This window comes from Prinia subflava, unplaced genomic scaffold, assembly GCF_021018805.1.
Source record: "Prinia subflava isolate CZ2003 ecotype Zambia unplaced genomic scaffold, Cam_Psub_1.2 scaffold_47_NEW, whole genome shotgun sequence".
Taxonomy (NCBI): domain Eukaryota; kingdom Metazoa; phylum Chordata; class Aves; order Passeriformes; family Cisticolidae; genus Prinia; species Prinia subflava.
The window spans coordinates 926,773-953,429 of NW_026961001.1; the positions used below are offsets into that span (position 1 = coordinate 926,773).

General features: G+C 59.6%; 1 protein-coding gene across 22 annotated transcripts in view; it reads right to left on the reverse strand.

Moving 5' to 3' along the window:
* Positions 1 to 2,566: 2,566 nt before the first annotated feature.
* Positions 2,567 to 26,657, reverse strand: part of SYNGAP1 (synaptic Ras GTPase activating protein 1) — a 39,871-nt gene continuing 15,780 nt past the window's right edge. For 3 of the 22 annotated variants that reach the window (XM_063424990.1, XM_063424987.1, XM_063424991.1), the window contains 14 exons: positions 26,554 to 26,652; positions 24,839 to 25,102; positions 23,628 to 23,918; positions 23,236 to 23,380; positions 20,768 to 20,912; positions 20,426 to 20,662; positions 16,903 to 17,104; positions 15,615 to 15,790; positions 14,967 to 15,008; positions 12,974 to 13,847; positions 12,188 to 12,361; positions 10,210 to 10,421; positions 8,489 to 8,592; positions 3,869 to 6,876 (listed from right to left, as the gene is read on the reverse strand). In XM_063424990.1, coding sequence (XP_063281060.1) covers positions 5,303 to 6,876; positions 8,489 to 8,592; positions 10,210 to 10,421; positions 12,188 to 12,361; positions 12,974 to 13,847; positions 14,967 to 15,008; positions 15,615 to 15,790; positions 16,903 to 17,104; positions 20,426 to 20,662; positions 20,768 to 20,912; positions 23,236 to 23,380; positions 23,628 to 23,918; positions 24,839 to 25,102; positions 26,554 to 26,652 — 4,539 coding nt within the window. In that variant the 3' untranslated portion in view covers positions 3,869 to 5,302. Of the gene's footprint in view, positions 2,778 to 3,854; positions 6,877 to 8,488; positions 8,593 to 10,209; positions 10,422 to 10,734; positions 11,017 to 12,187; positions 12,362 to 12,973; positions 13,848 to 14,966; positions 15,009 to 15,614; positions 15,791 to 16,715; positions 16,748 to 16,902; positions 17,105 to 20,425; positions 20,663 to 20,767; positions 20,913 to 23,235; positions 23,381 to 23,627; positions 23,919 to 24,838; positions 25,103 to 26,553; positions 26,653 to 26,657 lie in introns of those variants that run through there. The other 19 variants (XM_063425004.1, XM_063425000.1, XM_063424995.1 and 16 more) reach the window with 18 other exon arrangements.

Below are 26,657 nucleotides of genomic sequence, written 5' to 3' on the forward strand. Positions count from 1 at the left end.
TGGTCCCTACTGGTTTTTACTCATGCACGGCCACACACAGCACCATCAGGCCCACAGCCAGCCTGTGCCAACCCAGAGCCCACCTCATCCAAACTTGTCTATACTGGTCCATACTGGTCTGTACTGGTCTGTACTGGTCCATACTGGCTCACACTGATCCATACCGGTCTATACTGCTCTATACTTGCCCATACTGGTCCATACTGATCTGTACTAGTCCATACGGGTCTGTACTGGTTTATACTAGTCCATACCAGATTTCACTCACACCATTCTCTCCTGTTCTTTCCTTCAGGCCCCGCCCCTTTCCCACACCCCCAATTCTTGCCCCGCCCCTTCCCTTCCCCACGACTCACAGGCCACGCCCCTTCTTTCCCCATTGGCTGCCGCTCCCAGGGCCCCGCCTCCTTTTCCCAGGCCTCCTTCCAATCCCAGCCCCTCCCTGATCCACGGCTCCCCATTGGCTGCCCCGAGAGGCCCCGCCCCTTTATAGGCGTGGCTACAAGACCGATCGGCGTTTATTGAAAGGCTCCGCGCAGCGGCGGCCCCGGGGGGTGGAGCCAGCCCGGCCCCACCGGGGGGGCTCGGGGGGTCCGGGGGGGCTCGGGGGGGCCCCGGGGGGTGGAGCCAGCCCGGCCCCGGCGGGGCCCAACGCGGGCCGGGGGGGGCCGAGGGGGGAGGGGCTGGGGACGTTCGGGGGCGTTCAATCAATGGGAGGGGCCCGGGGGGTGCTGAGAGGGGGGCGTGGTGAGTGGGGGGGGGTCCCATGGATTGGAGGGTCCTGGTGAGTGGGGGGGGCGCGGTGAGAGAGGGGTGGTGAGTGGGGGGTCCTGTTGCACTGGGGGGGGCTCATGGATCGGGGGGGCCCAGCGCTTTGGGAGGGGTCAGTGAAGGGGGGGGGCAGTGAATGGGGTGTCCCGGTGCGTGGGGGGGCCCCGGTAAATTCGGAGGGGTCCCAGGTGATAACGGAGAGTCCCGGCTGATAATGGGGGTGGGAGGACAAGACTGAGCCCCAAGGGACCCCCCCGGTGCTGGGGACCCCCCTGTGTCCCCCCAGTCCCGCTCAGGTCCCCTCAGTCCCGGCGCTGTTCCTGGGGGATGAAAGGGAAGGGGCTGAACCCCCCGGGATGGGTGGGGGGCACAAAGGGGGGCCCGGGCCCGGTGCACGGGGGGGGTCGGTACACGAGGGGGGGTCCAGTCCCAGTTCCGGTGGACAAGGGGGGGTCAATGCACAGGGGGGTCCCGGTGCACGAGGAGGGTCCAGTCCCGGTGCTGGTGCACGAGGGGGGGGCGGTGCCCGAGGGGGGGTCTCTGGTAGTCCCGGTGATTCGTGGGGGGGTCTCTGGTAGTCCCGGTGCATGAGGGGGGTCCCGGTGCACGGTGACGGTGACTTGGGGGGGTCTCCGGTGGTCCCGGTGCACAATGTGGGGGGGTCAATGCTCGAGGGGGGTCCTGGTTCACGGCGCTGATCGATGGGGGGGGGTCTCCGGTGCTCCCAGTGCCTGGGGTGGGTCCTGGTGCACGAGGTGATTTCGAGGGGGGGGTTTATGGTGGTGCCGGTGCACGAGGAGGGGGGAGGTGAAATTCGAGGGTCCTGATGGGTGAGGGGGGTCCTGAGGGGGGGTCCCGGTGCACGAGGATGGCGAAATTCAGGGGTCCCAGTGCACGAGGAAGATGATGACGATGATGATGGGTGAGGGTTCCGGTGCTTGAGGCAGGGACTGGTCCCGGTGCTCGGGGGGTCCCCGGTGGGTGCCCAAGGGTGGCATGTGACACAGAGAGACCCCGGGGACACTGGGGACCCTTGCAGGGGGCGGGGCCGGTCCCGGTGACACACGAGGAGCTCTTGGGGGCACAAGGACCCCCTCCCCCATCTTCTCTGACACGAGGTCCTGGTGACACGAGGAGCTGGTGGCACTCGAGTGGCTCTTGGTGACACGAGGACGTGGTGGCATCAGGGACCCTTGCACGAGGGCTGGGCTGGTCCCGGTGACGCGAGGAGCCCCCCAAATTCCTCTCGGTGACACGCGAGGGCCTGGTGACACCAGGAGCCCTCGCACGAGGAGCTGGTGACACACGAGGGGCTCTGGAGCCAGGACCCCAAAATTCCTCTTGGCGGCACGAGGAGCCCTTGCAGGGTGACCCCAAAATCCTCACACGGGGACTCCAAATTCCTCTCGGGGGCACGAGGAGACAGCGGCACGAGGAGCTCTTGCGCAGGGACCCCGAATTCTCGCACGAGGACCCCGAAATCCTCTCATGGAGACCCCGAAATCCTCATGTGGGGTCCCCAAAATCCTCGCTCCCCCCCCCTTTTCCCCGTGCGAGGAGCCCTTTGCACGAGGATCCGTTCACGCGAGGACCCCCCTCACCAAAAAATTCCTCGCGTGAATCCCCCCGAATTCCTCGACTGGAGACCCCTCCCGGGGCGAACCCCCCTCGCCCTCTTCCTCCTCCTCCTCCTCCTCCTCCTCCTCCTCCTCACCCCGGGGGTCTCCGGGTGTTCCCCCCCCCCCTCCCGCCCTCCCCTTTTCCCCTTTTCCCCCAGGGCTGGGGGGGTCCGGGGGCTGAAGGGGGTTGCGGGTGCGGGTTTTGTTTTTGGGGGGGTCCCGGCGACCCCCGGGGCGGGGTCAGTGCTCAGCAGCGGGGCCGCGCCGCTCGCAGCCGTTGGCCGTGATCGGGGGTGGCGGGGGCGGAGGCGGGGGCCGCCCGGGGACCCCCCCGGCCCCCCAAATCACACCCGGGTCTGCTGCACCCACGGCGGAAAGCTGCCTCTCCTGCAAGGCACCGAGGGGGCTCATTCACCCCCCCGCCCTCGCTGCCCTAAACGTCCCCAAAGTGTCCCCAAAGTGTCCTCAAAAAGTGTCCCTGGCACCCGGAGACCCGCCCGCTCCGCGCCCCCCGCCCCCAACCCCGGGGGTCACTCACCTGCGGCACCGGCGTGGGGCCCTCGGGGCAGCCCCAAATCAACGTGAATGCACCCAAAATTAACCCTGAGCTCCCCCAAATCAGCCCTGAGCTCCCCAAAATTAACCCTGAGCTCCTTAAAATCAGCCCTGAGCTCCCCCAAATCAGCCCTGACCCCCTAAAATCATCCCTGAGCCACCCCCAGGATTAACCTTGACCCCCTAAAATTATTCCCGAACCCCTAAAATTAATGCAGAATCCCCGAAATTAACCCTGACCTGCCCCTGGAATTAACCCTGAGCCCCCAAAATAAACCCTGAGGCCCTAAAATTAATCCTGATCTGTCCCAGAATTAACCCTGACCCCTAAAATTAAACCTGATCTGCCCCAAAATTAACCCTGAACATTCAAAATTAACCCTGAACCCCTAAAATTAACCCCGAATCCCCCAAATTAACTCTGGCCCCTAAAATTAACCCTGACCCCCCAAAAATCATCTGTAAGCCGCCCTGGGATTAACCTTGACCCCTAAAATTAACCCTGACCCCCCCCCCCGAATTAACTCTGAACCCCTAAAATTGACTCTGACTCCAAAAATTAAACCCCAAATGCTCAAAATTAACCCTGAACCCTTAAAATTAATCCTGACTCCTAAAATTAACCCCTAACCCCTAAAATTAATGCTGGACCCCCCAAATTAACCCTGGCTTCCCCAAATTAACCCTGAACCCCTAAAATTAACCCTGATTCCCTAAAATCAACCCCGCCCCAAAAAATGTAAAATTAACCCCAAAAATGAAGGCAAAACGCCCCCGATGTGGCAACTGAGGCGATTCACCCCCAAATTGTCACCAACCCCCCCAAATTGTCCCCACCCTCCTCTAAAGTGTCCCAAACCGCCCCCACTGTCCCCTCCCCCCGCTGTCCCCTCCCCCCCGGTGTCCCCTCCCCATGGTGACAGGACATGGCACACGGACACGGTGTCACCTCCCCCCTCCCCCATGAGATGGGGACAGACACAAGACACGAGGATGGTGACGGTGACAGCGCCAGCGCTGGGGGACAGCTGGTGACAACCCCCCCTAATCCCCTCCCCCAACCACGGTCACACCCCCCGGGGAGGTGGGGACAATGGTGGCACCCCCAGGGGGTGTGGACAGGGCCAGTGGTGGCACCTGAGGGGACATGGAGACACCTGGGGTGGTGTTCCCACAGTGTCCCCAGTGTCCCCAAAGGGTCCCCAGTGTCCACAAGGGACATGGGGACACCAAGAGGGACATGGGGACACTTGGGGTGGTGTCCCCAATGGGTCCCCAGTGTCCCCAGGGGGTCCTCAGTGTCCTTGAGGCACATGGGAACACCTGGGGTGGTGCCCCCAAGGTGTCCCCAGTGTCCCCAAGGGACATGGGGACATCATGGAGGGGGACATGGGAACACCAGGGGGGACATGGGGTCATCTGGGGTGGTGTCTCCAAAGCGTCTCCAGTGTCCCTAAGGGACATGGGGACACCAGGAGGGACATGGGGACATCTGGGGTGGTGTCCCCAAAGGGTCCCCAGTGCCCCAAGGGGTCCCCAGTGTCCATAAGCAACATGGGGACATCAGGGGGGACAAGGGGACACCAGGGACAGTGTCCCCAGGTGACACAGGGACACGAGAGGGACAGGAGGACACCAGGAGGGACACAGGGACAGCAGGAGGGAGGTGGGGACACCTCAATCCATGTCCCCAAGGGACATGGGGACACAGGAGGGACATGGGGACACTCCAGATCCCTGTCCCCAGTGGTCCCCAATGTCCCTTGGGGACATCAAAGGATCTTGGGGACACCCGGATCTGTGTCCCCAGTGTTCCCAAGGGAGGGGGAAGGGACATGAGGACACAGGAGGGACATGGGGACACTCCAGATCTTTGTCCCCAGTGTCCCTTGGGGACAGAAAAGGGTCTTGGGGACACCTGGATCAGTGTCCCCAAGGAATCCCCAGTCTCCCTGAGGGACATGGGAAGGACACGGGGACACCTGCATCAATGTCCCCAGTGGTTCCCAATGTCTCCTGAGGACACAGGAGGGTCTTGGGGACATCTGGATCCATGTCCCCAAGGGTCCCCAGTGGTCCCAAGTGTCCCTTGGGGACAGAAAAGGGTCTTGGGGACATTCCAGATCTGTGTCCCCCCAAGGAGTCCCCAGTGTCCCTGAGGGACATGGAGTCACAGGAGGGCCTTGGGGACATCTTGGATCCGTGTCTCCAAGGGTGACACCGGGATCCGTGTCACCAACAGCTCCTGAGGGACACAGGGACATCAAACTGGGGATCTGTGTCCCCAGTGGTCCCAAGTGCTCCTTGGGGACAGAAAAGGGTCTTGGGGACATCTGGATCCGTGTCCCCAAGGGGTCTCAGTGTCCCTGAGGGACAGGGAGGGACACAAGGACATCTGGATCCATGTCCCCAATGGTCCCCAATGTCTCTTGGGGACACAGGAGAGTCTTGGGGACATCTGGATCCATGTCCCCAAGGGTCCCCAATGGTCCCCAAAGTCCCCTGGGGACAGAAAAGGGTCTTGGGGACATTCCAGATCTGTGTCCCCAACGAGTCCCCAGTGTCCCTGAGGGACATGGAGTCACAGGAGGGCCTTGGGGACATCTTGGATCCGTGTCCCCAAGGGGTCTCAGTGTCCCTGAGGGACATGGGAGGGACACAAGGACATCTGGATCCATGTCCCCAGTGGTCCCCAATGTCTCTTGGGGACACAGGAGAGTCTTGGGGACATCTGGATCCGTGTCCCCAAGGGTCCCCAGTGGTCCCCGAAGTCCCCTGGGGACAGAAAAGGGTCTTGGGGACATTCCAGATCTGTGTCCCCAAGGAGTCCCCAGTGTCCCTGAGGGACATGGAGTCACAGGAGGGCCTTGGGGACATCTTGGATCCGTGTCCCCAAGGGTTCCTGAGGGACATGGGACACCAAACTGGGGATCTGTGTCCCCAATGGTCCCAAGTGCCCCTTGGGGACAGAAAAGGGCCTTGGGGACGCCTAGATCAATGGTCCCCAATGGTCCCCAACATCCCTTGGGGACATAAAAGGATCTTGGGGACATTCCAGATCTGTGTCCCCAAGGGTTCCCAGTGTCCCTTGGGGACAGAAAAGGGTCTTGGGGACACCTGGATCCATGTCCCCAAGGGTCCCCAATGTCACTGAGGGACATAGGAGGAACATGGGGACACAGGAGGGCCTTGGGGACATCTTGGATCCATGTCGCCAAGGGCTCCAGAGGAACACGGGGACAGCAAAGGGTCTTGGTGACACCTGCATCTCTGTCCCCAGTGGTCCCCAATGTGCCTTGGGGACAGAAAAGGGTCTTGGGGACATCTGGATCTGTGTCCCCAAGGAGTCCCCAGTGTCCCTGAGGGACATGGGAGGGACATGGGTTCACAGGAGGGCCTTGGGGACATCTTGGATCCGTGTCCCCAAGGGTTCCTGAGGGACATGGAGACACCAAATTGGGGATCTGTGTCCCCAGTGGTCCCCAGTGTCCCTTGGGGACAGAAAAGGGCCTTGGGGACATCTGGATCCATGTCCACAATGGTACCCAGTGTCCCTGAGGGACATGGGGACACAGGCGGGCCTTGGGGACATCTTGGACCCGTGTCCCCAAGGGTCCCCAATGTCCCTTGGGGACATAAAAGAGCCTTGGGGACATTCCCGATCCATGTCCCCAAGGATCCCCAATGGTCCCCAACATGCCTTGGGGACAGAAAAGGATCTTGGGGATACCTGGATCCATGTCCCCAAGGGTCCCCAATGTCCCTTGGGGACATGAGAGGGCCTTGGGGACATCTGGGCTCCGTGTCCCCAAGGGTCCCCCTGTGCGGCCCGGGGGGTGACGGGGAGGGGACAAGGACCCACCTGGGGTGTCACCGGTGGCCGAGGGTCCGGTGCCACTGGCGGGGCCAGGCCGCGCTACCTGACGGACAGCTGTGACAAGAGAGACACGGGGAGGGGACATCAGGGCCACCGCGGCCACCGCGCCACGCGGGTGGCCCTGAGGTGGCACCGGGGTGGCACCGGGGTGGCCCTGAGGTGGCACCGGGGGGACCCCAACCCGAGGAGGGGGCACAGGAACGGCCCCGTCGCTGGGGGGGGACACGGGGGTGGCCTTGGGGACACCAGGGTGGCCTTAGGGACATGGGGGTGGCACTGTTCCTGCAGTGGGGGGATGGGGCGGTGTCACCTCCGCCCTGAAATGTCCCTCTGGTGTCACCCCAGGGGTGGCCCTGTCCCCTCTGGGGGTCACTTTGTCCCCTTGGGGGTGGCCCTGTGTCCCTCCGGGGTGGCCCTGTCCCATCTGGGGGTCACTTTGTCCCCCCTGAGGTGGCCTTGTCCCAACTGAGGGTGGCCCTGTCCCTCCAGGAGTGGCCCTGTCCCTTCCAGGGGTCACTTTGTCCCCTCTGAGGTGGCCCTGTCCTTCTGGGGGGGGTCACTTTGTCCCCCCAGGGGTGGCCCTGTCCTCACTGGGGGTGGCCCTGTCCCCCTCACATCCCCCTGGGGGTGGCCTTGTCCCCTCTGGGGGGGTTCCTGTCCCCTCTGGGGGCCACTTTTTCCCCTCTGGGGGTCACTTTTGTACCCCAAGAGGTGGCCCTGTCCCCTCTGGGGGGGTCCCTGTCCCCTCTGGGAGTGGCTCTGTCCCCTCCAGGGGTCCCTTTGTCCCCCCGGGGGTGGCCCTGTTCCCCTGCGTCCCCCCCCAAGTGCCACCACATCCCCCCCAGGCATCCCCAGCCCCCCCCCAGGGGTGGCCTTGTCCCCCCACGGTCCCCAGAGGTGACAGGAGCCCCCCTCAAGGTCCCCAAGCCCTCCCAGAGGGACCCAAAATGCCCCAAGACCCCCCCAAAAAATCCCCAAAGATCACCTCAAAATCACCAAAGACCCCCCAGGGACACCCAGAGACCCCCCCGGGGTACCCAGAGACCCCAAATAACCCCCCCAAAACTCCCGAAACGCCTCCAGGGGCACCCATAACCCCCCCAAGGTCCCCATAACCCCTCCCAAAGCTCCCAAATTCCCAAATACCCCCCATAGACCCCCAGTCACCCCCCAAATCCCCCTCAGAGACCCCAAAGAACCCCCCAAAATACACAAACGTCCCTCCTGGACACCCAACCCCCCCCAAACCATCCCAGGACACCCCAAAACCTCACCCACAGACCCCAAATAACCCCCCAAATTCCCAAACATGCCCCCCAAAATAGCCCCAAACCTCCCAAAAACCCGAATTTGGACCCACAGGGACACACCAAAACCTCCAGAACACCCCCCACAGACCCCAAATAACCCCCCAAAATCCCCAAATCCCCCCGCAGACACCCATAACCCCCTCCCCAAACCCCCAGTAACCCCCCCAAACCCTCTCTAGGAGCCCCATAACCCCCCCAAACCCCCAGTAACCCCCCCCAAACCCCTCTAAGACTCCCAAATAACCCCCCCAACCCCCCCTCAGGACCCCCCCGGGGCCGCCCCCGCCCCCCGGCGCCCCCAGCGCGGCGTGGGATGGCCGATGTCACACGGAGCAGAGCAATGACATTGTAATTTCCACCTGAGCGTCGAGCAGCCGCCGCCGGCCCTCGGATGGGTCGTGGGCGCCCAAGTGATCCCTGCGCAGCTCCTGCTCCACCAGCATCAGCCTGCGGGGCCAGGCTTCACCGGGGTCATGCTGCCACCCCCCCGGGGACATCCCCGGGGACACCCAGGGACACCCCCCGGGCCGTGGGGACACCCCCCGGGACAGCCCCGGGCCGTGGGGACACCCCCTGGTTCATGGGGACATCCCCAGGGACAGTCCTGGGGACATGGGGACACTGCCAGGGACAGCCCCAGCGATGTGGGGACACCGCCAGGGACAGATCAAGGACATGGGGACACCCCCTGGGTCATGGGGACACCACTGGGGACAGCCCAGGGACATGGGGACAACCCCAGGGACCGCCCAGGGGACACCCAAACCCATGGGGACAACTCTGAGGACATCCCTTGGGACACCTCAAGGTCATGGGGACACCCCTGGAACCAGCCCGGGGACACCCAAGGACATGGGGACACCCTGGGGACACCCTGGGGACAGCCAAGGCCATGGGGACATGCCAGGGATACTCCCAGACATGTGGGGACAATCCTGGGGACACACGTGGGCCATGCTGTATCCCCGTGTCCCCTTGATGTCCCCATGGCCCCTGTCACCTCTGTGTCACCCGTGTCCTACCTGTGCTGTGTCACTACCATGTCCCTCTGTGTCCCCAATGTCCCTGTGTTCCTGTGTCCCTTGTGTGCCCAATGTTCCTCTGTCCCCTGTGTCAGTCTGTGTATCCCCAATGTCCCTGATGTCCCTGCGTCCCCTGCTGTCCCCATTTTCCTGTGTGTCCCTGCTGTCCCCATGTCCCCACTGTCCCTGTGTCCCCACACCCGTGTGTCCCCAGTGTCCCTTGCTGTCCCCGTGTCCCTGATGTCCCTGTATCCCTGCTGTCCTCACTGTCCCCAATGTCCCTGCTATCCCCTGTGTCCCCAGTGTCCCTGGCTGTCCCCAATGTCCCTGTATCCCCACTGTCCCTGTGTGTCCTCAGTGTTCCTGTCTATCCCCATGTCCCTGTCTCCCCAATGTCCCCACTGTCCCCTGTGTGTCCCCGTGTGTCCCTCACCTGCCGTTGATGCTCCATATCTGAGAGTCCCCGTATGTTGTTGTGTCCCCCTAGTGCTGTGTGTCCCCAATGTCCCTGTGTGCCTGATGTCCCCAATGTCCCTGCATGTCCCTGCTATACCCTGGCTGTCCCCAGTGTCCCCGTATCCCTGATGTCCCCAGTGTCCCCACTGTCCCTGCTGTCCCTGTGTGTACCTCACCTGCCAATGATGCTCCTGATCTGGGAGACCCCGTGTGTCCCTGTACTCCAATGTCCCTGTGTGTCCTCAGTGTCCCCAATGTCCCCCTGTCCCCACTGTCCGCGTGTGTCCCTCACCTGCCGATGATGCTCTTGATCTGGGAGTCCCCGTGTGTCCCCACATCCCCACTGTCCCCACTGTCCGCATGTGTCCCCATGTCCCTGTGTGTCCCTGTGTCCTCGTGTCCCCATGTCCCCTGGCTGTCCCCACTGTCTCTGTGTGTTCCTCACCTGCTGATGATGCTCCTGATCTGGGAGTCCCCAATGTCCCTGGCTGTCCCCACGTCCCCACTGTCCCCTCTGTCCCCACGTGTCCCCATGTCCCTGTGTGTCCCTGTGTCCCCGTGTCCCCTGGCTGTCCCCGCTGTCCCCGTGTGTCCCTCACCTGCCGATGATGCTCTTGATCTGGGAGTCCTTCTCCTGCTGCTGCTGCCGCAGCCGTTTCTCGCTGAGCTCCAGGCGCTGCTGGTACTGCAGGAGGATGCGGCTCGTCTGCTCCTCCTGCGTCACCAGGCGCCGCTCGTACTCCTCCAGCTTGCGGTTGGACATGTGCAGCCGCTCCTTCAGCGAGTGGATCTCCTCCTCGTACTCCTTCACCTGCCAAAGGGACACTGCAGCACACCTGGGCACGCCCGGCACACCTGAGCACACCTGGGCACAGCTACGGGCACACCTGGGACCCGCTAAAACCCCCCTATGGGCACACCTGTGACACCTGGGCATGCCTGGCACAAATGGGCACACCTGTGACCCCCTAAAACCCTGCTACGGGCACAGCTCTTACACCTGGGCACCACTACAGGCACAGCTGTGACACCTGGGCACACCTGGATCTCCTCCTCGTACTCCTTCACCTGCCAAAGGGACACTGCAGCACACCTAGGCATGCCTGGGCACACCTGGCACACCTGGGACCCACTAAAACCTAGCTATGGGCACACCTGTTACACCTGGGCACACCTCGATCTCCTCCTCGTACTCCTTCACTCACCAAAGGGACACTGCAGCGCACCTGGGACCCGCTAAAACCCCCTACGGGCACACCTGTGACACTTGGGCATGCCTGGCACAAGTGGGCACACCTGTGACTCCCTAAAACCCCGCTACGGGCACAGCTTTTACACCTGGGCACCGCTACAGGCACAGCTGTGACACCTGGGCACACCTGGATCTCCTCCTCGTACTCCTTCACCTGCCAAAGGGACACTGCAGCACACCTGGGCATGCCTGGGCACACCTGGCACACCTGGAACCTGCTAAAATCCCGCTACGGGCACACCTGTGACACCTGACATCCCCCTGTCCCTGTGCAGCCGCTCCTTCAGCGAGTGGATCTTCTCCTCATATTCCTTCACCTGCCAAAGGGACACTGCAACGCACCTGGGCACACCTGGCACACCTGTGACCTGTTAAAACCCTGCTACAGGCACACCTGTGACACCTGGGCACACCTCAATCTCCTCCTTCTACTCCTTCACCTGCCAAAGGGACACTGCGGGGCACCTGGGCACACCTGGACACATCTGGGCACACCTGGCACACCTGGACACATCTGGGCACACCTACAGTACCTGGGGACACCTGGGGACAGCTACAGCACCTAGGAAAGCTGGACACACATGGGCACACCTGGATCCCTACACACCTGGGCACACTTGGATCCCAGCACAACTGAGCTCCACCAGCATCATCCCCGGGATCCCTGCACACCTGGGCACACCTGGGTACATCTGGGCACACCTGAGCACACCTGTACCACACACATCTGAATCCCTGCATGCCTGGGAACACCTGGGCACACCTGTACCACTCACACCTGTACCACTCACACTTGAGCACACCTGAGCACACTTGGACACACCTGAGCACACCTGTACCACTCATACCTGTACCACTCACACCTGGGCACACCTGGGCACACCTGGCATATCTGACCCCACCCAGTCCAGCTGGCTCTTGTCCATGGACTTGGACTACTCCTTGAAATTGTACCACTCACACCTGGGCACACCTGGGCACGCCTGTACCACTCATACCTGTGCCACTCACACCTGAGCACACTTGGGCACACCTGAGCACACCTGTACCACTCACACCTGTGCCACTCACACCTAGGCACACCTGGGCACACCTGGCACATCTGACCCTACCCGGTCCAGCCGGCTCTTGTCCATGGACTTGGACTACTCCTTGAGCTTGTACTCCTCACACCTGGGCACACCTGGGCACACCTGGGCACACCTGGGCACACCTGTACCACTCACACCTGGGCACACCTGTACCACTCACACCTGGCACACCTGGGCACACCTGCACCACGCACACCTGGCACACCTGGGCACACCTGGCACAGCTGACCCTACCCGGTCCAGCCGGCTCTCGTCCATGGACTTGGAGTACTCCTTGAGCTTGTACTCCTCGCGCTCGATGTGCGCGCTCTCGATGTCGGCCGACAGGTGCGGCATGTTGGACACCCAGGCCACCGTGCGCTCCGACGCCGGCAGCACCGGGTTCAGCGTGGAGGGCGCCTGCGACGCCTGCGGGGACACCGGGGGACAGAGAGGGGACATGGGGGATGTTGGGGAAATGGGGGATGTGGGGGGAAGTGGGGACATGGGGGTGTGACAGGACACAGGGACATGAGGGGACATGAGGGGGACAAGGGGGGACACAAAGATGAGTTTGGTTTCCTCTCCACCACCATGTCCCCAGCATGTCCCCGAATGTCCCCATGTCCCCAAATGTCTCCAACGTCCCCACACCCTCCACACCCCCCACCCCCCACATTCTCCCGTATCCCCCAATGTCCCCATGTCCCCAATGTCCCCAATGTCCCTAATGTCCCCAGTGTCCCCGAAGTCCCCATATCCCCAATGTCCCCTCATGTCCTCATATCCCCACACCTCCCAACACCCCGCACATCCCCACGTCCCCAATGTCCCCATATCCCCCATGTCCCCATATCCGCCAATGTCCCCGATGTCCCCATATCCCCCATGTCCTCACTGTCCCCATATCCCCCCACATCCCAAATATCCCCAACGCCCCCAACACCCCCATATCCCCCCCATGTCCCCAATGTCCCCCAGTGTCCCCAACACCCCCATATCCCCCCACGTCCCCCCGCCCCCCGCGCGCCCCCGTGTCACCTGCTTGGTGACGGGCGGCTTCATGCCGGCCACCGAGGCCTCCTTGGCCAGCGAGGGCTGGCGGGAGCGCGGGGGGCCGTAGGCGGGCTCGGGGGACGCCAGCAGGTTCCCGCTGGCCGGCCGCGGCTTCTGCGGCACCCCCAGCGCCGAGGAGCCCCCGCCGCCCTTCCCGGCCCGCGACCCCCGCGGGGTGGGCGGCGGGGGCGCGCCGATGGTGATCTGCGGCGGGGCCAGCGTGTCCTGCAGCGACAGCTGCCGCCGCCCGAAGTCGCCGCCGGGCCGCCCGAACTCGTCGCTGTAGCTGTGGCTGTGCGTGATGTGTTTTTGGGGAGGGGTCGCCAGCTCCTCGCTCTTGCTGTAGCCGTGCAGGGGCGGCGGGGGGCCCCCGAAGTGGCCCCCGTCTCCGCCGCCCCCCTCGCCCCTCCCGCCGCCCCCGCCGCCGTCGGGGCCGCGCAGGGGCCCGTCGGCGGCCAGGTGGAACAGGGGGTTCTGGAAGGAGAGCGGGACCCTCAGCTGGGGTCCCCCCGGCTCGGGCACGCCCAGGCGCGGCGGGGCCAGGCTGGAGGCGCTGCCCTGCGAGAGGCGGCCGGGCCGCAGCCCCCCCTGGCCCGCGCCCCCCGGGGCCGGCGCCCCGGCCAGCAGCTCGGCCGGCAGGCTGGGGATGCTGTCCACGCGTCCGTCCTGCAGGTCCAGCATGGACACGCTCTTGCCCACCCCCAGCGCGCCCCCGCGGCCGCCCTCGGGCTCGGTGAGGTCGGAGCTGCTGGTGCAGTAGGCGGGGGACGAGCGGGCCAGCGGCGGGCGGCTGAGCACCAGCACCTCCGGGGGACCCTTCTCCTGCGGCGGGGACGGCAGGCGGGGCACGTCCATGGAGCTGCGGGGCGGGATGTGGGGTATGGGGATATGGGGCGGGGTTGGGGCGGGATGGACGTATGGGGATATGGGTTATGTGGATGTGGGGTGGGGAATGGGGTGGGGAGGGCGATATGGGGTGAACAGGGTGGCACGGGAGGGGGAGGGGGATATGGGGTGGGGGCACACGGGATTGGGATGTGGGACAGGGGGCATGAGATGGGGAGGGAGGAGAGACACGGGGTGGGGAGGGGGACATGGGATGGGGACATGGAAAATTGGGATGGGAGATTGGGATGGGAAATTGGAATGGGGAGATGGCAAGGGATGGAGGGGACATGGAATTGGGGACACAGAATTGGGGACACAGGATGGAGGGATGGGGCAGGTGTGGGATGCGGAACACAGATGGGATGAGGGCGGTTGGACACGGCCCCAAATCCATCTCTGGAATCGTCGTCCCTGCCATCCCAAACATTCCCACCCCAAAAACATCCCCATCCTGAACATTCCCACCCCCATCTCAAACATTCCCTTCCCAAACATTCCCACCCCAAACATCCCCATCCCGAACATTCCCACCCCCATCCCAAATATTCCCTTCCCAAACATTCCCATCCTAAACATTCCCATCCCGAACATTCCCACCCCCATCCCAAACATTCCTATCCCAAATGTTCCCATCCCAAATGTTCCTGTCCCAAACATTCCCATCCCCCTCCTGTTCCCATCCCAATCCTCATCCTGTCCCTGTCCCCGTCCCCATCCTGATCCTGGTCCCAGTTTCATCCCCACCCCAATCCCAATCCCCATCCTCATCCTGTCATGATCCTCATCCAGTTCTGGATCCAGATCCCAATCCTAAATCCTGATCCCAAATCCAATACAAAATCCCCATCCCAAACTCCAAACTTGGTCCCATCCAAATCCCAATCCCATCCCTGCCCTGATCCCAAATCCCAAATCCCAAATCCCAAATCCCAAATCCCAAATCCCAAATCCCAAATCCCAAACCCCAAATCCCAAATCCCAGTCATGATCCCATCCCAATGCCATCACCATCCCCATTCAAATCCCAAACCTCAAACCCCAAATCCCAAACACCAAATCCAGTTCCCAAACCCCAAATCCCGCCCCTCACCTGTTGAGCCCCCGCACCATGTAGGACTGGAGATCCACGGAGCTGCGGGAACAGGGACAGGTGAGACCCCAGGTGAGACCCAGGGACACCTGGGACAGGTGGGGATATGGGGGGACACTGGGGCAGGACAGGTGAGACCTCCAGGTGACATCCCCAGAGACACCTGGGACAGGTGGGGACACGCAGGGGGACACTGGAACAGGACAGGTGACACCCCCAGGTGAGACCCGGCAACAACAGGTGACACTGAGGGGTCACAGGTGGGACATGAAGGTCCCACAGATATTTGGGGGTTACCACGGGGGGGGAAGGGGGGTGACAGGTGGGTGGGGCCACCCCAGATGAGACCAAAGCCCACCAGGTGAGGGCAGGTGAGGTGGAGGGGTCACCTGGGCCACACATGGACACGACAGAGGGGTCACAGGTGGGTGGGGCCACCCCAGGTGAGACTGAAGGCCACCAGGTGAGACAGGAGGACACCTGGGCCACACAACTGGACAGGATAGAGTGGTCACAGAAGGGTAGGGCCACCCCAGGTGAGGCCAGGTGAGATGGGGGAACACCTGGGCCACACAAGCGGACAGGACAGGTGCCACAGGGGTGATGGGTGTTCTCGCAGCACCCCCCGGGCCGGGCAGGTGCGCTCACCTGTTGAGGTCGCGCACGAGGTAGGGCTGCAGGTCGGCCGAGGGCCCGCGCAGGACCAGCCCTTTGGGCGGCAGGCGCTCGCCCTGGCTGGGCTGCCGCTGCAGGTGAGGGTTGCGCAGCGCCACGCTGATGTCGGTCAGCAGCCGCGGCAGCGGGCCCAGCTTCAGCAGCGCCTCCTGCGGGGACAGGCGGGCACACCTGAGCGCACCTGGGAGCACCTGGGCACGCCTGAGCCACCTGGGAGCACCTGGGCACACCTGAACGCACCTGGGTGCACCTGAGCGCACCTGGGTGCACCTGAGCGCACCTGGGAGCACCTGGGCACACCTGAGTGCACCTGAGAGTATTGAGGCACACTGATTGCACCTGAACGCACCTGGGTGCACCTGAGCGCACCTGGGCACGCCTGAGCCACCTGGGAGCACCTGGGCACACCTGAGCCACCTGGGCACACCTGAACGCACCTGGGCACGCCTGAGCCACCTGGGAGCACCTGGGCACACCTGAACGCACCTGGGTGCACCTGGGAACACCTGGGAGCACCTGAACGCACCTGGGTGCACCTGGGAACACCTGGGAGCACCTGACCACAGTTGGGAAAACCTGGGCACACCTGGGAGCACCAGGGGTATCACCCATGGGAACCGCATTGACCTCACAGTGACAGCGAGTCCACTTTGAGCACACCTGGGAAGCTCACCTGGGCAGGTGGCACCTCTGGGACCTCACCTGGGGGAACCCCAGGAACCTCCCATAGTGGGACACCGGTGGAGGAACACCTGTGGAGGCTGGGGAGGGTCACCCCACCCATGATCACCCCCACGGGCACACAGGTGAGGCCGCAGGCACACAGGTGAGGCTGTAGCTGCACAGGTGAGGCTGCGGCTGCACAGGTGAGGGGTGCCCAGGTGCAGTACCTTGCTGCCCTGGCTCATGACCTCCCAGAGTAGCACGTGCAGGGTGTCCATCCCCATGACCACCCCCAAGTGTCCGCCAGGTGAGACTGTGGCTGCACAGGTGAGCCTGTAGCCGCACAGGTGAGACTGTTGCTGCACAGGTGAGGCTGCGGCTGCACAGGTGAGGGGTTCCCAGGTGCAGTGCCTTGCTGAGCTGGCTCATGACCTCCCAGAGCAGCCCCATGACCATTCCCCAGGTGTCCCCTAGGTGAGGCTGCAGCCGCACAGGTGAGCCCGCAGCCGCACTGGCGAGACTGTTGCCGCATAGGTGAGGCTGTAGTCGCACAGGTGAGGCCACGGCTGCACAGGTGAGGGGTGCTCAGGTGCGGTACCTTGCTGAGCTGGCTCATGACCTCCCAGAGCAGCGCGTGCAGTGTGGACAGCTCGCGGCCCAGGTCAATGTAGCCCTCGAAGCTGGTGCTGTTGGTCAGCGTGTCCAGGTTGGAGATCTCGTACAGGAACTGCTGCATGCTGGCCCACTCCAGCTCCAGGAACTCGTTCATGAATGCCATGTACTCCTCCTTGCTCCCGAACCTGCGCCAGGTGCACCCAGGTGAGGGTGGGGTTGGCAGGCAGGTGGGAACACCCCTGGCAGGTGAGGGTGGGGCTGGCAGGTGGGTGGGAACACCCCTGGCAGGTGAGGGTGGGGCTGGCAGGTGGGTGGGAACACCCCTGGCAGGTGAGGGGTGTCCGGGTATAAGGGCTGGAGTGGGAGGTGGTAGGTGAGGGTTGGGGAGGGGTGGGGACGGGGGTTGTCTATCATCCATCATAATTTGTTGTCATCCATGGTCATCCATGGTCATCATCATCATCATCCATTGTCATTTGTCATCCACCATCATCATCCATCATTATCCACCATCATCCATCATCCATTGTCATTTGTCATCCCTCATCATCATCATCATCCATTGTCATTTGTCATCCATCATCCCTTGTCATCATCCACCACTACCCATAATCCATCATCAACTGTCATCCATCATCATCCACCATCATCTATCATCATCATCATCATCATCAACCACTGTCACTTGTCATCCATTATCATCCACCATCATCATCATCCATTGTCATTTGTCATCCATTGTCATTTGTCATCCATCATCATCCACCATCCAGCATCAGCATCAGCATCATCCATTGTCACCTGTCATCCATCATCATCCTTCATCGGTTGTCATCATCCACCATCATCCATCATCATCCATCCATCCATCATTATCCATCATCCATCACCAGCCATCATCCATTGTCACCTGTCATCCATCATCATCCTTCATCGGTTGTCATCATCCACCATCATCCATCATCATCCATCACCACCCACCATCCATCCACCATCATCCGTTGTCATCTGTTATCCACCATCATCCTTCATCCATTGTCGTCATTTACCATCCACCATCTGTCATCCATCATCCACCATCCACCATCATCATCCATTGTCATCTGTCATCCATCATCATCCCTCATCCATCCATCATGTGCCATCCATCATCATCATCCATCATTACCCATCATCATCTGTCATCAATCATCATCATCCACCATTAAAATCATCCATCATCATCATCCATCACCACCCATCATCCACCATCATCTGTCATCCATCCATCGTCCTTCATCCATTGTCATCACCTATCATACATCTATCACCTGTCATGCATCATCATCATCATCCATCATCAATCATCATTATCCCTTATCATCTATCATCCATCATCGATCACCCAGCATGATCCACTGTCATTTGACATCCATCATCATCATCATCGTCATCCATCATCCATCATTATCCATCATCATCTGTCATCCATCCATCATCCTTTATCCATTGTCATCACCAATCACCCACCATCATCATCCATCACCATCATCATAATCCATCATCCACCATCAATCATCATTATCCATCATCATCCACCATCCACCATCCACCACCATCATCATCCATCGTCATTCCTCATCCATCCTTATCACCATCCCTCCTGCATCATTATCCATCATCATCCACCATCCATCCATCATCCTTTATCCATTGTCATCACCAATCATCCACCATCATCATCCATCACCATCATCATAATCCATCATCCACCATCAATCATCATTATCCATCATCATCCACCATCCACCATCCACCACCATCATCATCCATCGTCATCTGCTGTCCATGGTTATCTGTCATCCATCATCCATCCATCATCCATCCATCCATCCATCCATCCATCCATCCATCATCCATCATCTGTCATCTGTCATCCATCATCTGTCATCCATCCATCCATCCATCCATCCATCCATCCATCCATCCCTCCATCCATCCATCCATCCATCCATCCATCCATCCATCCATCCGTCATCCATCCATCATCCATACATCCATCATCCATCCATCATCCATCCATCCATCATCCATCCATCATCCATCCATCATCCATCCATCCATCCATCCATCCATCCATCATCCATCCACCTTTTCCCCATCCATCATCATCATCATTGTCCATAATCCATCACCATCACACAATGATTGTCATCCATCATTCATGGTCATCCATCATCCGTCATCATCCATCATTATTCATCATCATCCATGGTCTACTGCCATCCATCCATCATCCATCCATCCATCATCCATCCATCATCATCCATCCATCCATCATCCATCTCTTGCCCATTACCTCATCCATCCATCCATCTTCTCTGCATCATCCATCCACCATCATCCATTATCCTTCATCCGTCATCCATCCACACTCCATCTCCTGCCCATCAACACATCCATCCATCCTGTCCCTCAACTCACCGACTTCCCATCCATCATTCAACAACCCATCCATAATCATCCATCCATCCACCCATCCACCCATCCATCCATCATCCATCATCTGTCATCCATCCATCCATCCATCCATCCATCCATCATCCATCCATCATCCATCATCCATCATCCATCATCCATCATCCATCATCCATCATCCATCCATCCATCATCCATCATCCATCATCCATCATCCATCATCTGTCATCCATCCATCCATCCATCCATCCATCCATCCATCATCCATCATCTGTCATCCATCCATCCATCCATCCATCCATCCATCCATCCATGCATGCATCCATCATCCATCATCCATCCATCCATCCATCCATCCATCCATCCATCCATCCATCCATCCATCCCTCCATCATCCATCATCCATGCATCCATGCATCTATCCATCATCCATCATCCATCCATCATCCATCCATCCATCCATCCCTCCATCATCCATCATCCATGTATCCATGCATCTATCCATCATCCATCATCCATCCATCATCCATCCATCATCCATCATCCATCCATCATCCATCATCCATCATCCATCATCCCTCATCCATCATCCATCATCCATGCATCATCCATCATCCATCATCCATCCATCCATGCATCATCCATCATCCATCCATGCATCCATCCATCCATCCATCATCCATGCATCATCCATCATCCATCATCCATCCATCATCCATCATCCATCCATCATCCATCCATCATCCATCCATCATCCATCATCCATCCATGCATCCATCCATCCATGCATCATCCATCTATCATCCATCCATCATCCATTCATCATCCATCATCCATCCATGCATCCATCCATCCATGCGTCATCCATCCATCCATCATCCATCATCCATCATCCATCATCCATCATCTATCATCCATCCATCCATCCATCCATCCATGCATCTTCCATCCCTCCATCCATGTTCCATCCATCCACCTTCTCCCCATCCATCTCCACCCATCCCCTCCATGACCCCACCCCTGTACCCTCCTGCTGTCGCCGCCCTCACTTGGTGAAGTTGGCCAAGTTCTGGATGACCTTGGCGATGAGGGTCAGCGTCCGGGCCGTCTGCTCGTCGGGGTACTCCTGCATCAGGCCGAAGAGGCTGGGGGACATCACGGCGGGGCACAGGAAGCGCAGGAAGAGCGAGGCGCTGATCAGGCGGTCGGCGATGTCCTCACGCCCGCGCTCGGCGCAGCGCAGCCGCCATGAGGCGAACACCTCCTTCAGCTCCCGCGGGAACACGCTGCCGGCGGGATGTGGCGTCACGCGGCGTCACGCGGTGTCACACGGCGTCACGAGGATCCCGGGGACCTTCCCGGGATGTCCCCACCGAGTCCCCCACACTCACCAGTGGGAGTTGACCACCTTGCAGAGCGCCAGCTCACAGCACATGCGCAGGTTGGCCTGGTGGTCGGCCAGGGTGGAGGCTGAGCACTTCATGGGGTCCACCTCGCAGTTCTCCTCCGACTCGTAGAGCGCGCGGATGAACTCGCCTGAGAAGCGCCGTGGGCGGGGGGACGCGGGGACACCCCCAGGGACACCAAGGGGGAGGGGGAGAAGGGACCCGATCGTGTCATGGACGTGAGAAGGGACAACCCAAAGGTCTTGTGGTGGTGGTGATGGAACATGACTGTGAGTGGGGACCATGGAATGACATAATGGCCATGAGGGGGGGCCATCCAATGACATAATGGCCATGACATGGGCCACACAACCACACCATGGTCTTGAGAAGGGACCACCCAAAGATCTCCTGCTGGTTGTGCCAGAACATGACCGTGAGTGGGGACCATCCTATGACATAATGGCCATGAGGGGGGATCATCCAATGACCTAATGGCCATGACATGGGCCCCCAACCGTGCCATGGCCTTGAGAAGAGACCCCCCCGATGATTTCATGACCACAAGGAGGGACCACATGATGATTTCATGGCCGTGAGTGGGGGTCACCCAATGTTCTCACAATGGCAGGGATAAAACCTGGCCATGGGTCAGGACCACCCAAAGATCTGCTGATGGTGGTGATGGAACATGACGAGGAATGGGGACCATCCAATGACATAATAGCCATGAGTGGGGACCATCCAGCTGTGTCACAACCACAAGAAGTGACCACCTAAAGGTCTCCTAATGGTGGTGATGGAACCTGGCCATGAGTGGGAACCATGCAATGACCTGACAACCCTGAGTGGGGACCATCCAACCACGCCGTGGCCATGAGGAATGACCGCCAAAGGATCTCCTGATGATGGTGATGGAACATGACAGTGAATGGACACTATCCAATGACCTAACGGCCACAAAAAGGACCACCCAGCAACGTCATGACCACAAGAAGGGACCATCCAATGATTTCATGGCCATGAGTGGGGGTCACCCAAAATCTCATGATGATGGTGATGGAACTTGGAACCACCCAATGATCTCACAGCCATGAGAAGGAGCAACCCAACAATCTCACGATGTTGGTGACAAAACCTGGCCATGACTGGGGGACACCCAAGATTGCATTATGATGGTGATGGGTTGGGACCACTCAACTGTGTCATGACCACAAAAAGGGAGCACCCAGTGATTCCATGGACATGAGAAGTGACCACGCAGAGATCTCATGATGGTGGTGATGGAACCTTGCTGTGAGGGGGGACCATCCAGTGACCTAACGGCCATGACAGGGACCACCCAACCATGCCATGGCCATGAAAAGGGACCAGCTGATGATTTCATGACCACAAGAAGGGACCACCCAATGATCTCATGGCCATGAGTGGGGGCCACCCAATGATCTCATGAAGATGGTAATGGAACCTGGAACCACCCAATGATCTCATGGCCATGAGAAGGAATGACCCAACGGTTCTCATGATGGGGGTGATGGAACCTGGCCATGAGTAGGGACCACCCAACCACCTCATGACCACAAGAAGGGGCCACCCAACCATGTGAGGACCATGAGTAGGGACCACGCAGATGTCTTGTGGCCACAAGAAGAGACCACCCACCCATCTCAATGATGAATGTGATGGAACTTGACTGTCATAGGGACCATCCAACCATCCCAGAACCATCTGACTGGGGGTGTGGCCATGAAAAGGGACCACCCAATGATCTCATCACCATTGGAAGGGGCAACCCAAAAATCTCATGATGATGGTGATGGAACCAGGCTGTGAGCAGGGACCTCCCAGCCATCTCATGAGCACATGAAGGGGACACTCAACATGTCATGGTCACCTGTGGGACCACCCAATGACCTTGTGATGGTGGTGATGGAACCTGGCTGTGAGTAGGGACCACCCAACCATCTCATGACCACAACAAGGGGCCACCCAACCATGTCATGGCCATGAGCAGAGACCACACAAATATCTCGTGGATGTGAGAAGGGACGGCCCAACCATCTCACGATGGTGGTGATGGAACCTGGTCATGTGTGGGACCCCAAACAATGTCATGGCCATGAGTAGGGACCACCCAATGATCTCACAATGGTGGTGATGAAACCTGGCCATGAGTGAGGATCACCCAACGATCTCATGATGATGGTGATGGAATCTGGCCATGAGTGGGCACCATCCAATGAGCGAATGGCCATGAGTGGGGACTATCCAACCATCTCATGACCACAAAAAGGGGCCACCCAACCATGTCATGGCCATGAGTGGGGACCACCTAATGGTCACATGGCCAAGAGAAGGAACCACCCAACCACCTCATGGCCATGAGTGGGACCACCCAACCACTCCACCCAATCCCACCCCTGCCAATGAGGTCACACTCCCGCTGGCATGACCCCGGTGCCACTGGCACTCACCAATGGCATCCTTGAGGTATTTCTGGCCGATGAGCTTCAGGTACTCCTCGATGGCTTTGGTGGCCAAGGTGTTTTCCCGGAAGATCAGGTGCTCCCGGTCCATGAAACGATCCACCTCCGTCATGGCCATGTCCGACAGGAAGTCCTGCCCAAGACCGTCAGGGCGGCCCAGCGCCAGATGTCCCTCTGTCCCATCTCCGTCATCCACCCATCCACCTGTCCATCCATCCATCCACCTGTCCATCCATCCATCCATCCATCCATCCATCCATCCATCCATCCATCATCCATCATCCATCATCCATCATCCATCCATCAACCATCATCCATCATCCATCCAACATCCATCCTTCTCACCCCCCACCCTCCCGAAATCCCCCCCTGGTCCCCACCTTGGCCTTCCCGGTGCTCTGCAGGATGTGCACCAGCGCGCAGGCCACCTCCTCCTTGCTCTTGACGCTGAGCACGGGCTCCAGCACGGCGCACAGCATGCGGTAGTTGTTGGTGACGTACTCGGCGAACTCCTTGTAGAGCTCCATGGGCAGGATGCTCATGGTCTGGAAGCGGCTCTTGACGCGCAGCGCCGGGCAGCCGGCCTTGCTCTTGCTGCCGCTGGGCTGGCTCAGGGGGTACCACTGCTCGGCGAAGTGCCGCCCGGTGACGCTGGCGATGGGGATGCTCACCTGCGACGATGCGTGTGCACGGTTCAGGCCGCTCCACTGGCCAGCCAAACCGCGTGTTTAACCAGAACTTAACCGCCTGCGGGTTTTGTTATCGGAACCCGCAGGAGTTCCTCAAGGTTACTGATAAAAACAAGAGTGAAATAAGAGCCTGAGGAACTGCCAGGAATGCAAAACCCAGACAGAGGAGGCACAACAGGAGGATGGACCCTGACCAATGAGGTGTCCTGGAGGATGCGTGCCTGTTGGAGTTCTAGAAATTCAGGATTTAGGATTTTAGATATGGGAGTCAAGACGGAGAGCTTTGGGTGGGAATTAATTGTCTTTTTGCACCTTCCTCCTTCTCCTTCACGAATCTGGGTGGTTTTTCTGTAACTGGGTGAAAGAGGTCTGCATTGCGGGTCTCGGGTGATGATAATTGGATTAGAAGCACAAATAATGCAGATGTCGGTTCATTATTAGACAATAAGTGTATAAATAACTTTAGGTAGACACCATTTTGGCTCACTTTCTCAACTTGTTAGAGCTCATATCTCCTGAGATTGTAATAGATAAAGATCATAAATTTCAGAGTGAGACTTCAAAAACAACATCTCCTGAGTTTTATTCGCCCTGACCTTGGAGCAAGAAGAAGCCAAGAACTCCCACAGGTGCCTGCCCTGTGGACAAGGCGAGCCAGCCAATGAGACGATGCGTGAACACGTGAACGAACACTTAGGATCTAAAACTGCAGCTTCATCATCCATCCATATCCATCCGTCCATCCACCCAAACATCCATCGACCCATCATCCATCATCCATCATCCATCATCCATCATCCATCATCCATCATCCATCAGCCCACCAGTTTAACTCAAACCGACTCTCCTCCTGCCCAACCGTGCCGCTCGGCCGCGCTGATGCCCGCTCCTCCGGCGCTCACCATGCCCACGTAGTTGCTCTTGTCCTTCTTCCTCTTCTTGTCGGTGTCCTTGTAGAGGTGCAGGCGGATGGTGCGCACGGCGGGCAGGTTGTTGAACTCGAAGTGCTCCCCCCAGAAGACGTTGTCGGTGCGGGCCTTGCTGGTGGTGCGCGCGTACAGCATGTCGTCCAGGCACAGCTCGCAGTAGTAGCGCTTCTTGGGCGGCAGGTCGCGCGCCTCGATCACCCACAGCTTCAGCACATTGTCCACGCGCCGGCTGTTGTCCTGCGGGGCGTGGGGCGGGGTCAGCGGGCAGCGAGGGACACAGCGGGGCAGGCTCGGGACCGCGGCCAGGCCGTGTTAGACAGGGTGGCGTCACCGCCAGGTGACCATCAACGCCAGGTGACATCAGCGCCAGGTGACATCAGCACCAGGTGACCATCCCCATTGCCACCAGGTGACACCAGCACCAGGTGACACTAGCACCAGGTGACCATCAATGCCAGGTGACATCAGCACCAGGTGACACCAGCACCAGGTGACATCAGCACCAGGTGACCATCAGCACCAGGTGACATCAGCACCAGGTGACATCAGCACCAGGTGACACCGGCACCAGGTGACATCAGCACCAGGTGACCATCAGCACCAGGTGACATCAGCACCAGGTGACATCAGCACCAGGTGACCATCAGCACCAGGTGACATCAGCACCAGGTGACATCAGTGCCAGGTGACCATCAATACCGGGTGACCATCAGTGCCAGGTGACATCAGCACCAGGTGACATCAGCACCAGCTGACCATTGACACCAGCTGACCGGACTCATCACCGTTCCTTGGCCGTCCCTAGCCCAGCTGACATCAACAACAATGGACAGTCCCCATCCCCACCAGATGACCACCAATACCAGCTGACCATTCCCACCAGGTGACCACCAATACCAGCTGACCATTCCCACCAGGTGACCACCAGTACCAGCTGACCATTCCCATCCCCACCAGGTGACCATCGAGCACAGGTGACCATCAACAACACTTGACCATAAACACCATAACCAACCCCACTGCCGGTTGGCCATTGATGCCAGCTGACCATCAATACCAGGTAACCATCTCCATTACCAGTTAACGATTGACACCAGATGACCATTGACACCAGATGACCATCCCCACCACCTGCCCATCAACACCAGCTGACCATTAACACCAGCTGACCATCTCCATCACTAACTGATCATCAATATCAGTTGTCCACTTCCATCACCAGTTGACCATCAACACCATGACCATCCCCATCACCGTCTGTCCATCCCCACCCGCTGACCATCAAACATCAGCTGACCACCAACACCATGATCACCCCCACCAGCTGACCATTCCCATGACCAGTTAATCATCGACACTGGTTGACCATTTCCATTCCACCACTCCACCATCTCGATGACCAGTTCAGCCCCACGTGACCAGTTGACCATCAAACACCAGCTGACCATTGAACACCAGTTAATGACCCCCTTTCCCACCAGTTCCCCACCCCCGTGACCAGTTGCCCATCCCTATCCCCAGCTGCCCATCCCCATGACCACTTGCCCACCCCCATGACCAGCTGACCCTCCCCACAACCACTTGACCACCACTTGACCATTAAACACTGCTGACCACCCCCATCCCCACCAGCTGACCACCTCCATCCCACCACGTGACCACCCCACCCCCACCAGCCCCTCGCCCACCTTGTTGGGCTTCACGGCGCGCTGGAGGTTCTCGATCCATTTGTCCCTCTCGGCCGCCGACCGACAGGCGAAACATTTGGTGCCCGACGCCGTTGTCACCTGCG